Raw genomic sequence first — 15,859 nt, 5'->3', positions numbered from 1 at the left:
GGAGAGAGTAACTCAGAGAAATAAGCTATAAACTCTAGCTCCCTCTTGTGGCCATCTGCAACACCTGCAGCCAATATATTGCCAACACAACAGTTATGGACAGAGTCCTAACAAAAGTTCAAAAGGGGGGGGCAATGGATCCAGGAAATCATCCCAACAACAGTATCTGGAAGATCCTGGGAAAGGTAATAAAGCAATTGATCTGCAAATACCTAGAAGCAGACAAAGCTATAACCAGAAGCCAACATGCATTTGTCAAATACAGATCATGCCAAACAAATGTATTTATCAAATAAATAAATAAATCTCATTTCATTCTTTGATACAATAACTAGTGATTCAGCAACCAGTGAAATGCTCTGAGCATACTATACTTAGATTTCAATAAGGCATTTGACAAAGTAGACCACAATATACCGGTACTTCTTGATAATAAAATGTGGATACACAGCATCACCACCGAATGAACTTGTGGCTGACTAACCACACTCAATTTGTAGTCCTCAGGTTCTGCCTTCCGCCAAGTATTTTTCAACATTTTCATAAATGATTTGGATGAAGGGATAGAAAGAAAGTTCATCAAAATTGCGGATGACACTAAGCTGGTGGGAATAGCTAACACTTCAGAAGATAAGACTCAAGATAGAGAAAGATCTTGACAGAGCTGAAGACTTGAACGCTGTATCTAACATAATGAAATTGAGTGATGAGAAAAGTAATGTCCCGCACTTAAGCAGGAAAAACGAAACGCACAGGTGAAGAACCAGTGGTCTAAAGCAGTGTTTTTCAACCAGTGTGCCGACATGGTCAGCTGTGCCGCGAAGATGGAAGCTCAGGTTCCGGTCTCGCAACTTTTTGCTGAGAGAGAGAGAAAGAAAGAGTGAAAGAAAGCAAGAGAGAGAGCAAGAGAGAGAGAGAAAGAGAGAAAAAGAAAAGAGAGAGAAAGCAAGAGTGTGAGAGAAAGAAAGCAAGAGAGAAAGAAAGAAAAGAAGAGAAAGGGAGAGAGAGAGAGAGAAATGAGCAAAAAGGGGAGGAAATTCTGGGAGTTGAAGTCCAAATATCTTCAAGTTGCCAAGGTTGGCAAACACTGCATTACAATATTGGGTTTTTTTTTCAACCACCACTATTTTATTGGATTAATCTGTAGTAACTAGATATGTGAATATCCCTGGTGGAAGAGGGTCGTTACTGCTCACTGTGAGGTCTTTAGTCTGAGAGAACTAAGAAGAGCAGATTTTTGGTACTTCTTTGGCTTTAACCAATTATGCCACCTGTCCCAAGTTCTGGAGGATTCAGCTTCCTCTTTATCATGAAGTCCCAAGGCGAACTTGCTCCACTCTTCTGCGCCCTCGGAGACTTTTCTGACCCTCTTGATTGATTGATTGATTGATTGATTGATTTTGTTCAATACACAATGAGGGTTTTAATGGGTATACACATAGTAAAATACATGAAGGTTATAGAGGATATACTCAAAGTAAAATATATCTAAGAAAGAATAGAAGTTATAGTAATAGTTGAAAGAATAGAAGAAGAGATATAGAAATAGAAGAAAGGTATAGGAGATATAGGAGAGCAATAGGACAGGGGAAGGAAGGCACTCTAGTGCAGTGTTTCCCAACCTTGGCAACTTGAAGATATTTGGACTTCAATTCCCAGAATTCCCCAGCCGGGCAATTCTGGGAGTTGAAGTCCAAATATCTTCAAGTTGACAAGATTGGGAAACACTGCTCTAGTGCACTTGTACTCGCCCCTTTTTCAACACCGGCCGTCCCAACTCGGCCCTTTCCGCGAGCCTTTCGGAACCCAGAAGCCGAGGCAGCCAGCCGACCCCCCACCCGCCGCCTGTCCCAGGTTTCAAGCGGGGAGGGAGGGGGCGGCGGATGACCCACCAGGCAGAGGAGGCGGCTGCATCAGCAACTGGCCAGCCGGGGACGCCTCCACAGCCGCGCCCATCTCGCCCCGCCAATGAGCGAAGGGCCGCGCCGCCGCGCCCCCTGGAGCACGGGGGGGGGGGATGAAGGGGGCTCTTCGCCCTTCTGCTGGGCCCAGCCGCCGCCCGCCCTCTGCCAGCCCAGGCTTCCTTGCCCGCCTTCTGCCCAGCTGAGGCTTCGGGCGCGGGAGCTGCTCGCCGGCCTCCTCCTCCTCCTCTCGGGGCAGCCAGGGGGCAGCGGAGGGAAAGTGGCCTGAGGCGGCTGAGCGCCTGAGGTAAGCGGACCGGCGACGGGAGGCAAGTTGCCCGGCTGCGGGGCGGACCGAAGCCCGAGCCGCTCCACTTGCTCCAACGCGGCCACGTGGCTTGGCCGCTTCCCGGATTCTGGCCGGGCCACTCAGCTCGGTCTCCGAGGAGGGCCCGGGGGAGCGGCCCGGGAGGTGGGGGGACAGCGGGACCCTGCGAGGCGGCAGCCGGGAGTCTCTCCCAGCGGAGCCGGTGGGCCTGAACCAACGAGTCCGGGCGGGAGGTGGGGGGGCTGCCTCTTCTCCCTCCTCCGCCCGAGCCAATCTGAGCGGGCTCTGCTGCTCTGCCTGCCTGTTGCATTGGGGGGGGGGGGGAGCAATATGCTGCTTTTTGGACATTTTTATTTATTTATTTATTTAGTCAAACAATTATAGGGTGGTAATTTGTACAAATAAAACATTAGATAAGTAATGATGAAAAAGTAACAAAAGAAGACAATAGGACAGGGACGGTAGGCACAGGGGTGCGCTTATGCACGCCCCTTACAGACTTCTTAGAAAGGGGGAGAGGTCAATTATAGATAGTCTAAGGCAGTGTTTCCCAAACTTGGCAACTTGAAGATATTTGGACTTCAACTCCCAGAATCCCCCAGCCAGCTGGCTGGGGGATTCTGGGAGTTGAAGTCCAGATATCTTCAAGTTGCCAAGGTTGGGAAACACTGGTCTAAGGCTAAAGGTTTTGGCATTAGGAGTAGAAACCACAGAGTCAGGTAGTGCATTCCAAGCATTGATTACTCTGTTGCTGAAGTTCTATTTTTTGCAGTCGAGTTTGGAGCGGTTGACATTTAGTTTAAATCGATTTCGTGCTCGTGTGTTGTTGCGGTTGAAGGGGAAGTAGTCGTTAACAGGTAGGACATTTTGGTATATGATTTTATGAACTATAATTAAGTCAGAATTTCAAATCTGGCGGAGTAAGGGGCGCCATACAGATCCAATTAATAATAGGGAGGACTAAGCCGGCCTGGGGAAGGAGGGAGCGGGGAAGGCTTTGACTCTCGCAGAGTCTCTGCTCGGGCATCCAGTTTCAGGGGGAGGGAGCTGGTTTGAGCAGCTCTGTTCCCCAGAGGTCTGGCGAGAGATCCCGGGCTTCCCCTGCAGCCTCTCTGCCTTCCCCGGGCAGCCTTTGGCCTGGCAGCCTTTTTCAACTTCTCACCAGGGTGTGGGCACCTGTGCATCAACTCTGGGCTTCTTTAGAATAATTACAATTCGGGGGGGGGGGGGGAGAAATCATTCAGGCCTTTTCACATTTTTTTTTTAAAAAACTTGCCGTATCTTAATGTTCTTGGAGCTTCCCGTGTGCCCTGCAGAAAGAGAGATGAGGATCTGAGTCAGCAGCTGGCAATAAACACAGAATGTAGAATTATAAGGCTGGAAGGGACCGTGGAGGTCTTCTAGTCCAACTCAAGGCAGGAGACCTTATGTCACCGGGGGCAAATGGCTGCCCAATCTTTTCTTCCAAGACCTCCAGTGATGACCCACAACTCTTCCACTGATGAGCAGTGTTCCCTCTAATTTTTTTGGGGGGGTGGGCGGAAAAGTATAGTGTCTGAGCGGCAGTCCCTTCGGGACTGGGCGGCACAAAAATATTAAACAAACAAACAAACAAACAAAAAACCCACCCTGTTTTGCTTCAGAGAATTTCAAAATAAAATACTGTACTGTGTGTCTATAACAGTGAGCTCATAATAGGGCAGCTCTATCAATATCAAAATGCCACTTAAATAGTTGAGCTAGTTTCAAACTAGATTTTGATTTTCTTTCTCTCTTCCTTACTCCCATTCTTTTTCTTTCTCTTTTCCTTCCTCTCTTTTTTCTATCTGTTTCTCTCTCTTCCTTTCTCTCCTTCCCTCTCACTCTTTCCCTCTCGGCTTCTGGGCAGGTTTGGAAAAACTCTGAGTTGATGATGATTTTTAAGTGAGCGATTGCTCACTGCTCAGCTTAGAAGGAACTATGCTGATGAGTTGTTCTCACCATCAGAACTTTTTTCCTTACTTCTATTCGGATCTCATTTTAACAACTGTCCACCCAGTACTTTCTGCCCTCTCATGGATAATGAGTCTTCGTAGAAAGGCGGCATAAAAAACTAATAAATAATAATAAATAATAATAATGATATTTCCCTCTTCTCTGTGACAGAAGAGAATTCTCATACCATCACCTCAATGCTTTTTAAGGAGATTTTAAGAAAGCAAATTTAAGAAAAAAGCTACCAAAATATTTTCAGCATGTCAATTGTCTTACTAGGGGCAATAATAATAATAATAATAATAATAATAATAATAATAATAATAATAATAATAATTTATTAGATTTGTATGCCACCCCTCTCTGAAGACTCGGGGCGAATACTTTAGACCACTTCTACACAACATTAAAATATGTATGATTCATCTTGTACCTGCTTACGAAGACTTAAAACTATGAACCCGACAATTAAATCACTAAAGACTTGGTATGAGGAGGCAAAGCCTAAAGCTACAGCTTGCCTTGACTGCACTGGTTGGAATGTGTTCGAAAATACTTCTGCAGACTTGTATGAACTCACAGATACTGTAACATCATGTCAGTTTTTTTGAAGCCTATGTGTTCCAACCAGAATATATAGATATATAGTAACAATAATTGTATAGTAACAGAGTATATAGAATATATAGTAACAATAATTGTTAATATGGCTCTGCATTACATCCTAGAATTGTCAGGATTCCAAAAAGCATGAAAAATTCAATCCAAGTCCAAAGCAAAGTGTTCCTCAAGGTTCCAATTTATTAGCAAAGCCATTTTGGCACATCTGGGAGAAACCTGAATATGAAGTCCCAGGGCTTTCTCCACCCTGTTGAAAGTTCAAGCCCTTGTTCCCACGCTGCCAAGTCCATCACATTGACCAATTTTCATCTGCCAACCTGGCAGCAACTCCCATTTCCTTCTGTGCAGGTGCAGGGGTACGAAAACAAAGGATGACTTTGACTATCTAGAAAGAATTTGTTATGGCTTCGTACAGACAGCCCTCGTGCAATTCCCCCTTCCAAATCCCTACAGTAAAGAATATATATTAAAATAGTATAAAGTGTGGGAGGCCAAATACCACAACCAAAATGGCTTCAGCCTGACAACAACATCTTGAATATCCATTTGCTATTTCTTTTAACCAATTTGTTATTTTATTCCAAAACTTTTTTGCCTGTGTGTATGTCCACCATTGGTGGTAGAATGTGCCTCTTTCTTTTTTACACTTCCAACATATTGGAGAGGTTTTTGGGAACATTTTTGCAAGTCTTTCTGGCGATAGGTGCCACCTGTAGAACATTTTTAATTGGTTTTCCTTGAATGCGGTCGATCTTGTCATCTGCCAATTTTTAATCCATAATTTTTCCCATTTTTCTAGTTCGATTGTGTAGCCAAAATTCATTCCCCAGCTTATCATATTCTCTTTTACAATTTCCACTTCTGTCTCATAATGGATTAAAACTTTATGTATTTTACCGATTAATTTTTCATCATTTTTTAATAGTGTCCTGTCCAATTCACCCCTCCCCACCAGAAAACCATATTCCTTTTTGTCTTTTTGGTATGCGTCTTTTAATTGTAGATATGTCCACCAATCTAATTTCTTACCGTTATATTCCAATTCTTCCTTTGTTTTTATATTCATTTGTTGATCTAATAATTCTTTATATCTAATTGTATTGTGAGGCCTGATTAAATTTGGATGATATGTTAGTTGTTGAATATCCAATGACCTACACTAGGGTCCTCTTTGTAGACTTCAGCTCACCATTCAATACCATCATTCCAGATAGTCTTCTAACTAAACTAAAACAGCTAACTAAACTTGACCACACTTGTAAATGGATAATAAGCTTCCTAACAGACAGGAAAGCGGCAACAGGGGGGGGGGACCGGTTCAGGGGTGTTGCCAGCCAGCTGTCACTACCAGTTTGGTGAACCACCAGTGACCTCCACTACTGGTACTCCAGAACTGGTCTGAACTGGTAGCATTGGATTTGTATATGATGTTTTACTTGTTGTGAGTCACTCTGAGTTGTCGGAGAGGGGCAGCATGCAAATCTAATAAATAATAATAATAATAATTATTATTATTATTATTTCACTCCTGATATGGCCTGAATGTCCTCCTTCCTCTTCAGATGGCCCTGGCCCAGTTGAGGTATGCGCTCCAAGCAACAGCAGCCACTCGACAATGGCCCCACTCCGGACGAAGGCTCCAGCTCTTCACCAGTGGTGCTGGTATGACTCCAGAGAAGAACGTCCCATACCAGAAGACCCTGAAGGAAGCGGACCACTCCTCCCGCGAAGGGCCCACGAAGCCTCTTCCTGCCTCCGCAGATGTGGTGGTGGTGGGCGGGGGTAGCCTCGGATGCCAGACCATCTACCACCTTGCCAAGATGGGCATGACAAATGTGGTCTTGCTTGAAAGGGATCGTTTGACCTCGGGCACCACCTGGCATACTGCAGGTAAGGAAGGGTCCTCTTGGGGGTGATTATGTGGGTGGCCCACATGGTGTGTTCATCATCACTTGTGGAATCCAAGCTGTTGGTCGGGATGGGGCCATTTTTTTCTCTTGGCAGCTGATCAGATCCTCAAGCTTAAATAGGAACATAGAAGATTGACTGCAGAAAAAGACCTCATGGTCCATCTAGTCTGCCCTTATACTATTTCCTGTATTTTATCTTAGGATGGATATATGTTTATGCCAGGCACGTTTAAATTCAGTTACTGTGGATTTACCAACCACAACTGCTGGGAGTTTGTTCCAAGCATCTACTACTCTTTCAGTAAAATAATATTTTCTCATGTTTTCCCTATGCTTTCCTTATAGTGATTAAAGTGATGATTCATCCCTGCAGCTGCTGCCTTTGATCTGGTACCTATGCACAGTAAATGCAGTTTACAAAATTAGCAGGACAGAGAATCTCCCCATCAGAAATTATTATTATTATTATTATTATTATTATTATTATTATTATTATTATTATTATTATTATTATTTAGATTTGTATGCCGCCCTCTCCGAGGACTCGGAGCGGCTCACAACAAGAAAAAAACGGTGCAAATCCAATATTTAAAAAACAGCTTAAAACCCTTAACAAACGACCCAGGGGAATCAATTTCCCCATGCCTGATGGCAGAGGTGGGTTTTGAGGAGTTTGCAAAAGGCAAAGAGGGTGGGGGCAGTCCTAATCTCCAGGGGGGAGTTGATTCCAGAGGGTCGGGGCGGCCACAGAGAAGACTCTTCCCCTGGGTTTGTATTTGTATTGCATTTATTAGATTTGTATGCCGCCCCTCTCCGAAGACTCGGGGCGGCTAACAACAATATAAAAAGACAATGTAAACAAATCTAATATTAAAACAATCTAAAAAACCCCAATTTAAAGAACCACTCATACATACAAGCATACCATGTATAAATTCTATAAGCTTAGGGGGAAGGGAAATGGTGGGTTTTAAAGAACTTCTTATATTTGGAATTGATTTTTATCTTGTAAGCCATCCTGAGTCCCCTGGAGAAAGGTGGCCTAGAAATTTGAATAACTAAATAAATAAATAAATAAATGTATCCCCCCCCTCCCCATTGGGGTTTAATGTCCTTGCCTTTTCCCCTTTTCCCAGGGCTCTTGTGGCAGTTGCGCCCGAGTGACGTGGAGGTGGAGCTCTTGACTCACACCCGGAATGTGGTGAGCTGGGAGCTGGAGGAAGAGACGGGCCTTGACACGGGCTGGATCCAAAACGGAGGCCTCTTCATCGCTTCCAACAAGCAGAGATTGGATGAGTACAAGAGGCTCATGTCAGTAAGTAGGAAGCTTATTTATTTATTTATTAGATTTGTATGCCGCCCCTCTCCGTAGACTCGGGGCCGCGAACAACAATAACAAGAACAATGTAAAAACAAATCTAATCATTTAAAAAACACTAAAAACCCCATTATTAAAAGCAAACACACACACACAAACATTCCATGTATAAACTGTATAGGCCCGGGGGAGATGTGCCAGTTCCCCCATGCCTGACGGCAGAGATGGGTCTTAAGAACTTTACGAAAGGAACTTTACGAAAGGCAAGGAGGGTGGGGGCAGTTCTAATCTCCGGGGGGGAGCTGGTTCCAGAGGGTCGGGGCCGCCACAGAGAAGGCTCTTCTCCTGGGTCCCGCCAAACGACATTGTTTAGTCGACGGGACCCGGAGAAGGCCAACTCTGTGGGACCTAACCGGTCGCTGGGATTCGTGCAGCTTGAGCATTGGCCTCACTTCTCTGGTCCTTCCTGGAGATCTTTCTCAGCAGCTGCCTCTTCCTTAGAGGTTTATGTTCCCGAGTGGCTTCTGAGTGGCTTTGGCCATCTGTCCCTCTGCTTCTTGCTGACTCTTGACCAGCTCGGGGCTTTTGGCCTCGGTGTCCCTCTTAAAATAAGTTCCTGGGAGCAGATGGAGGCGCCCTCTGTAGCAGCGGCGGGTTCCTCTTGCTTCCATACCGGTGCGCTGTGCACGCATTTTGATATTTCACTTGTATGCATGCATATGCTTGGGCATGTGTGCATCCCCTTGCATGATTTTGCTTCTGTGCATGCACAGAAGCAAAAAAAGCACAAAAAAATAGTTTAAAAAAAAAAAAAAAGACCCAAGCACAGACCGGGAAAGACAGCACTGGAGTTGTTGCACGCAAACCACACTGGGGCGCTCCAGTAGGAACCCACTTCTGCTCTGTAGATCAGGCCACACTTATTTATTTATTAGATTTGTATGCCGCCCCTCTCCGTAGACTCGGGGCGGCTCACAGCAATAATAAAACAATGTACAACAAATCTAATATTTAAAAGTAAGTAAAAACCCCTTATTTAAAAAGCAAGACATACACACAAACAAACATACCATGCATAAACTATATAGGCCTGGGGGAGATGACTCAATTCCCCCATGCCTGATGGCAGAGGTGGGTTTTAAGGAGTTTACAAAAGGCAAGGAGGGTGGAGGCAATCCTAATCTCTGGGGGGAGCTGGTTCCAGAGGGCCGGGGCCGCCACAGAGAAGGCTCTTCCCCTGGGTCCTGCCAGATGACATTGTTTAGTCAGGACCCGGAGATATTCTGGTCTGATGCCATGAAGGGCTTTATAGGTCATAACCAACACTTTGAATTGTGACCGGAAACTGATCATCTCGGCTAACTAGGCATCTCGGCTAACTAGGAGGGTCCCACTTCCAAAAGCACACAGGTCCAGCAAAGGCCCGTGGGGTTGGTTTATATAAGAGGGACCAGAATTGTGCTTACAGAAAGGGAGTAGTGCAATTCCAATACGTTTTTCCTAGTAAATATCAGATTTACTAGGGAAAAAGTCCAAGAATCAATTGCTCAGAAAGGCTAAAACTCAGGCAAGGAGGGTGGGGGCAATCCTAATCTCTGGGGGGAGCTGGTTCCAGAGGGTCGGGGCCGCCACAGAGAAGGCTCTTCCCCTGGGTCCCACCAAACGACATTGTTTAGTTGACGGGACTCAGAGGAGACCAACTCTGTGAGACCTAACTGGTCGCTGGGATTCGTGCTGCAGAAGGCGGTCTCGTAGGTACCCTGGTCTGGTGCCATGAAGGGCTTTATAGGTGATGGCCAACACTTCCGTCTCTTCTTTTGCAGCTTGGCAAAGTTTTCGGCATCGAATCGCACGTGCTGTCTCCGAAGGAAACCAAAGAGCTCTATCCCTTGATGAACGTGGATGACCTCTACGGAACCCTCTACGTCCCGGAGGACGGCACAATGGATCCTGCGGGGACCTGCACATGCCTCACTCGGGCAGCCAGCAACCGAGGGGCTCTGGTAGGGTTCTGCAGCCATTGAATACATTTAAGAGGCCTTCCAAAAAGGGTGGAGATATTATTATTTTTAATTTTTTATGTAAAGGAATTAGTAATTAGGTTTGTAATTGGATTAATTTGGCAACATTTGGTGATATTGTTTTTTCCCCCTTTGATTACGCTACAGCAAGATGTTTTCAATTTTTTTTGGGGGGGGTGTATTTCTTTAATAGGCACTAATTATCTGTAAAGGGTATTGACTATACATGAAAATTGATATAGAAGCAGTTAGGAGAGGACGTTGCAGCATATGATCTTGTGGGCAATACTTAGATCTTGTTTAAGGCATCTTAGTTCTAAACTTTCTAGGCCCAGGATTGAATGGCTCTTGGCTGGTTGTTTTTTTCTAGATCATTGAAAACTGCCCCGTGACGGGCGTTGAAGTCAGGACAGATGACTTTGGGGTCCCCCGGGTGGCAGCTGTGCTGACGAAACAGGGAGCCATCCAGACATCCTGCGTGGTCAACTGCTGTGGTAAGGAAGGATCCCAGTTGGCTTTCGTGAAAGAGAGGCTGGAACTCTGGCGGTTTAGGTACCGGGATACACTGGGTTCCATTTCAGGAGAAAGTAATGGGAAAAGGAGTTCCTAAAATTGTATTTTATGTCTAGTCATATTGATAAAGCAATAGGAATAGCACTTATATACCGCTCCCACAGTGCTTTTAGAGCCCTCTCTAAGCAGTTTACAGAATTGGCCTCTTGCCCCCAACAATCTGGGTCCTCATTTGACCCACCTTGGAAGGACGGAAGGCTGAATCAACCTGGAGCCGGTGGTGAGATTTGAATTGCCAAACTGCTGGCACCTGGTGGTCAGCAGAAGAAGCCTGCAGGACTGCATTCTAACCACTGTGCCACAATGGCTCATTTTTAATATAACTACCCATCTCTCAGAGACTCGTGTACCAAAACAATTATTATTATTATTATTATTATTATTATTATTATTATTATTAATTATTATTATTTGTATGCCGCCCCTCTCTGGAGACTCGGAGCGGCTCACAACAACAAAACAGTACAAATCCAATGGTTAAAACAATTTAAAACCTTTCATATAAAAAACAATCATACATCTCATACAAACCATACATAAAGTGGAAACTGCCCAGGGGAATCAATTTCCCCATGCCTGCAGATGTGGGTTTTAAGGTGTTTGCGAAAGGCAAGGAGGGTGGGGGCAATCCTAATCTCTGGGGGGAGTTGATTTCAGAGGGTCAGGGCCACCACAGAGAAGGCTCTTCCCCTGGGTCCTGCCAGACGACATTGTTTCGTCAACGGGACCCGGAGAAGGCCAACTCTGTGGGACCTAACCGGTCGCTGGGATTCGTGTGGCAGAAAGCAGTCCCGGAGATATCAAAATATTAAAATAAATAGAGTTAAAAACCCAATAATATTATTAATAGCAAGAGATGGTAAAGACAACATGAGACACATTTTGAGAGCCTTCCGGAAGTTATTAAAGATGGGGCTCATCTCGCCAGGGAGGGGGTGATCTCTAGAGCAGTGCTTTTCAACCAGTGTGCCGCGGCACATGGTCAGGTGAGCCGCGAGAGGGGAGAGAGAAAGAGAGAGAAAGAGAAATAAAGAAACAGAGAGAAAGAAAGCAAGAGAGAGAAAGACAGAGAGAGAGAAATCAAGAGAGAGAAAGAAAGCAAAAGAGAGAGTGTGTGAGAGAGAGAGAGAGAGAAAGAGAGAAAGAAAGAAAGAAAGAAAGAGAGAAAGAGAATGAGTGAGTGACAGAGAGAAAGAAAGCAAGAAAGAGAGAGAGAGGAGAGAAAGGGAGAAAGAGAGAAATGAGAGAAAAAAGGGGAGAAAAAAAGAGAAATGAGAAAATGATTGAGGCAGAGAATGAAAGGAAAGAGAGAGAAACAAAAGAGAGAAGTGACTCTTGATTTAAAGCGTATGATAAAAAGCACCCAAAGAATAAGAGAGGAAAACCCCCAGCCCTCACCTGTTTCTGGAAATGGTTCAAGAGTGTGTATATATATACACACACACACAAGGGGGGATAACATGTATAATATGTACTGTCTTAGAGTGTCATTTTGTGTCATTTTGGTTGGTGGTGTGCCGCAGGATTTTGTAAATGTAAAAAATGTGCCGCGGCTCAAAAAAAGGTTGAAAATCACTGCTCTGGAGGGCTGCCCTGGAAGAACAGATCCATCTCCTGTGTTTCATCCCTGAAATCCTCTTGCAGTCAGGACCCCCAACATGCCTTCTCTGCCAGACCTCGACGTGGAAGGGCAGATGTAACTGGTGAATCAGAGCAATAATCTGGCTTTCAAGGCCAAAAATATCCCTTTGAATTGGAGCCAGGCACAGCCCTCAAATACTGGAAGATTTCTCTCCGGGCACCTCTGGTGCTTCCCCTGCTTTGACCAGACCTATCTTGCAAACTGTTCATTGTATGTTTTAACCTCCAGACTCTTGGTCCCCTTTCTCTCTCTCTTCTGCACTCTTTCTACAGTCTCAGCATTTTTTTTTGGTGTGTGCTGTGACCAGAACTGGATGCATTATTATATTCCACGTGTGGTCTTACTAGTGCTGCATAAAGTTTTATTTATTTATTTATTAATCAGATTTGTATGCCGCCCCTCTCTGCAGGCTCGGGGTGGCTAACAGCAATAATAATACAATGTAAACAAATCTAATATTCAAATTAATTTAAAACCCCAATTTAGAAACCAATCATACATACTGACATACCATGCATAAATTTTATAAGCCTAGGGGGAAGGGAAAGTCTCAATTCCCCCATGCCTGACGACAGAGGTGGGTTTTAAGGAGCTTACGAAAGGCAAGGAGGGTGGGGGCAACTCTGATACCAGGGGAGAGTTGGTTCCAAAGGGTCAGGGCCGCCACAGAGAAGGCTTTTCCCCTGGGTCCCGCCAAACGACATTGTTTACTTGACGGGACCCGGAGAAGGCCAACTCTGTGGGACCTAACTGGTCGCTGGGATTCGTGCGGCAGAAGGCGGTCCCGGAGATAATCTGGTCCGGTGCCATGAAGAGCTTTATAGGTCATCATCAACACTTTGAATTGTGACCGGAAACTGATCGGCAACCAATGCAGATTGCGGAGTGTTGGTGTGACATGGGCATATTTGGGAAAGCCCATGATTGCTCTTGCAGCTGCATTCTGCACAATCAGAAGTTTCCGAACACTTTTCAAAGGTAGCCCCATGCAGAGAGCATAAAGTGTTACTCCACCTGGCTGCTTATTCTATCCAGGTCATTTTTTCTTCTTCCCTGAAGCTTTTCAAGGGGAGCAACCCTTTTCTCAAGTCCCTTCACTTTCTCTTCCAGTTGGGAGATGAATTTGCACCTGCAGCCGATGTAAAATCCTTACCTGCTCCCCTTCTTCCCTTGGGGTTGAGGTGGCAGCACGGAGAGAGGGCCCCCCCCCTTCAGCATCCATCCCTTGAGTTCATGACCCAGTCAGCAAAGGAGGCAAAGTGACCGTTTTGACCTCCCCCTTCTGTGCTCTCATTAGAATATTGACTGTTCTGTCAGGCTCTCTGGTAGAATCCTCCCAAAAATTCACAGGTACAAATTTCAGACACACATACGTTTGAAAATTCAAAACAATGTTCTTTATAATGAAAATTCACTTAACCTAAGCGCTCTTTTGGTATAGCAAAGAGCACTCGTCTCCAAACAACCTGGTAATTTGTACAAGTCCCTTATCAGTTCTGTGACACTTAGCTTGCAGCTGTGAGGCAATTCACAGTCCTTCTTCTTTCACAAAGTGAAACACACTTTGCTCTGGTTTAGTTTCAAAGCAGGGAAAAATCAACACACAAAAGGTCAAAGTCAGTAAAACAGTCACGAAACACAAGGATCAGATAATCCTCCACAATGGCCAAACCCACAGGCTGCTATTTATAGCAGCCTCACTAATTACCACAGCCCCACCCAACCACAGGTGGCCTCATTTTCTTTGATAATAATCTCTCAGTTGTTGCTGCCTATGCATCACTCTCCGCATGCGTGGCTGTATCATTAACTCTTGTTCTGAATCCAAGGAGGAGCTAGATAATTGATCTCCTTCTGAGCTGTCTGCAACACTCTCCTCCTCCCTGTCACTCATGTCTTCTTGGTCAGAGGAGCCTTCATCATCAGATTCCACCGGGGGGCAAAACAGGCCTGCAGCATGTGGATGTCTCCCCCACAGCCACAGTCCTTGGGGCAGGAGCTGGGCCAGAGCTAACCACAACAATTGACAAGTAATTTTTCCTAATGCAGCAGCAGCACCGAGCCCGCAAGGGTTACCTGGTCAGGTTCTTTCTGCTTTTACGTCCCCTTCTCTGCTTCCTCTTCAAAGCCAAGCCCCCACCTCCACTCCCAGGCCCTTTGGATGACGGCAGCTGTTTTCCTTCTTCCTTCCACAGGTGTGTGGGCCCAATCCCTGGGGGAAATGGCTGGTGTCCAGGTGCCCCTGGTGGCCATGCACCATGCCTATGTGGTGACAGAGAAGATCGAGGGGATCCAGGTCAGTCCCAGGGGGTGGGAGGGCTCTTGGGGGAGTTTCTGTCCTGGTGGGCAGATACAAGCAATAGTAGAAACAGGTGCTGTGAGAAATTCAGGTACTTCCTGTTGGCTTGTCTCGGTTAGGCTATGAAACCTTCGACAACACCGAGCAGAGAATTTTAACAGAGCGTGGATGTGTGATAAAGCCAAGACACAGACTTAGTTAAATAAGTATTATTTGCATATAAACAAAATATAAACAATCCAGAATAAGCATGAAGCAAATACAGAATAATACGCACTGAGCAATTACAAGATTAGCACAAAGCAAAACACAATATAGCTAATAAGCATGAAGCTAAAATACAATATAGTTAATAAGCACAAAGCTTATACAAGCACGGAGCTTGGACACAACTCCCCATTCTCTCAGGCAAAAGTAAAGGAAGTGACCGAGCTTTTATAGCTTCAATGAGGAAGTGACGAAACAGCCTTGAATATTAATCCTTCAAGTACAGGTTAACTCTTTAAGTGCACATTAACCCTTTAAGTACAAGATTGGTACAAGTGTACAATTTGCAGTTTACAATGGCAATCCCTAACAACCATGTACCCTGTACTAACACTTCCCTTGATTCTGAGCATCTTTGCACAGTGAAGAACACCCTCTTTGTCACACTCATCACACATCCATCTCAGAGGGTCTCCCCTCCTTCCCAGGGTAGGATTGCCATCGCTCCTTGAACTATAAATGTGGCTTCCTGGGGGGCAAAGCCCTGCATTTTCCTGTCTAATCCTCTGGCTTCCTTTATGCTTCCTATTATTTTCATATTTAACCTTGCCTTCAGGAACTTTTTCTTTTGGCCCAAATGTAAAGGATACCATAGCTTTAGCATTTAGACAGAATTTTGGAAGCATAAAAAAACAGACAGTTTTCCATGAAAAACACTATGAAATCCAGTTCCGATAAAATTGGATGCAGTATTCCAGTTGGGGTTGTTATTAAGGTTTTATAAAGCACTACTAATTCTTCATGTGCTCTTGACTCTATTGAGAGCAGCAATGGTGGAAACTAAGCAATGGTGGAAACCAATCAAGGAGAGAAACAACCTAGAACTAAGGAGAACTTTCCTGACAGTTAGAGCAATTAACAAAGACATGAAGAAAAATTGCAATTATTAGGTTTTGCCAATGAAGAAAAGAAGGACTAGGGGTGACATGATAGCAGTATTCCAGTATTTGAGAGACTGCCACAAAGAAGAGGGGCTCAAATTATTCTCCAAAGCACTAGAAGGCA

The 15,859-nt window shown here is 44.9% G+C and overlaps 1 protein-coding gene across 1 annotated transcript in view; it reads left to right on the top strand.

Moving 5' to 3' along the window:
- The first annotated feature begins 1,890 nt into the window (after nucleotides 1-1,890).
- SARDH (sarcosine dehydrogenase) overlaps nucleotides 1,891-15,859 on the top strand; it is a 66,310-nt gene continuing 52,341 nt past the window's right edge. Inside the window, exons 1-6 of the mRNA XM_070758941.1 lie at nucleotides 1,891-2,208; nucleotides 6,387-6,714; nucleotides 7,871-8,049; nucleotides 9,876-10,055; nucleotides 10,444-10,567; nucleotides 14,484-14,584. Of these exons, the coding sequence (XP_070615042.1) occupies nucleotides 6,387-6,714; nucleotides 7,871-8,049; nucleotides 9,876-10,055; nucleotides 10,444-10,567; nucleotides 14,484-14,584 (912 nt within the window). The 5' untranslated portion in view covers nucleotides 1,891-2,208. The remainder of the gene's footprint in view (nucleotides 2,209-6,386; nucleotides 6,715-7,870; nucleotides 8,050-9,875; nucleotides 10,056-10,443; nucleotides 10,568-14,483; nucleotides 14,585-15,859) is intronic.

Source organism: Erythrolamprus reginae, chromosome 8, assembly GCF_031021105.1.
Source record: "Erythrolamprus reginae isolate rEryReg1 chromosome 8, rEryReg1.hap1, whole genome shotgun sequence".
Lineage (NCBI taxonomy): Eukaryota > Metazoa > Chordata > Lepidosauria > Squamata > Dipsadidae > Erythrolamprus > Erythrolamprus reginae.
Note: the sequence above shows the minus strand (reverse complement) of the source record. Positions and strands in the feature narration are given on the sequence as shown.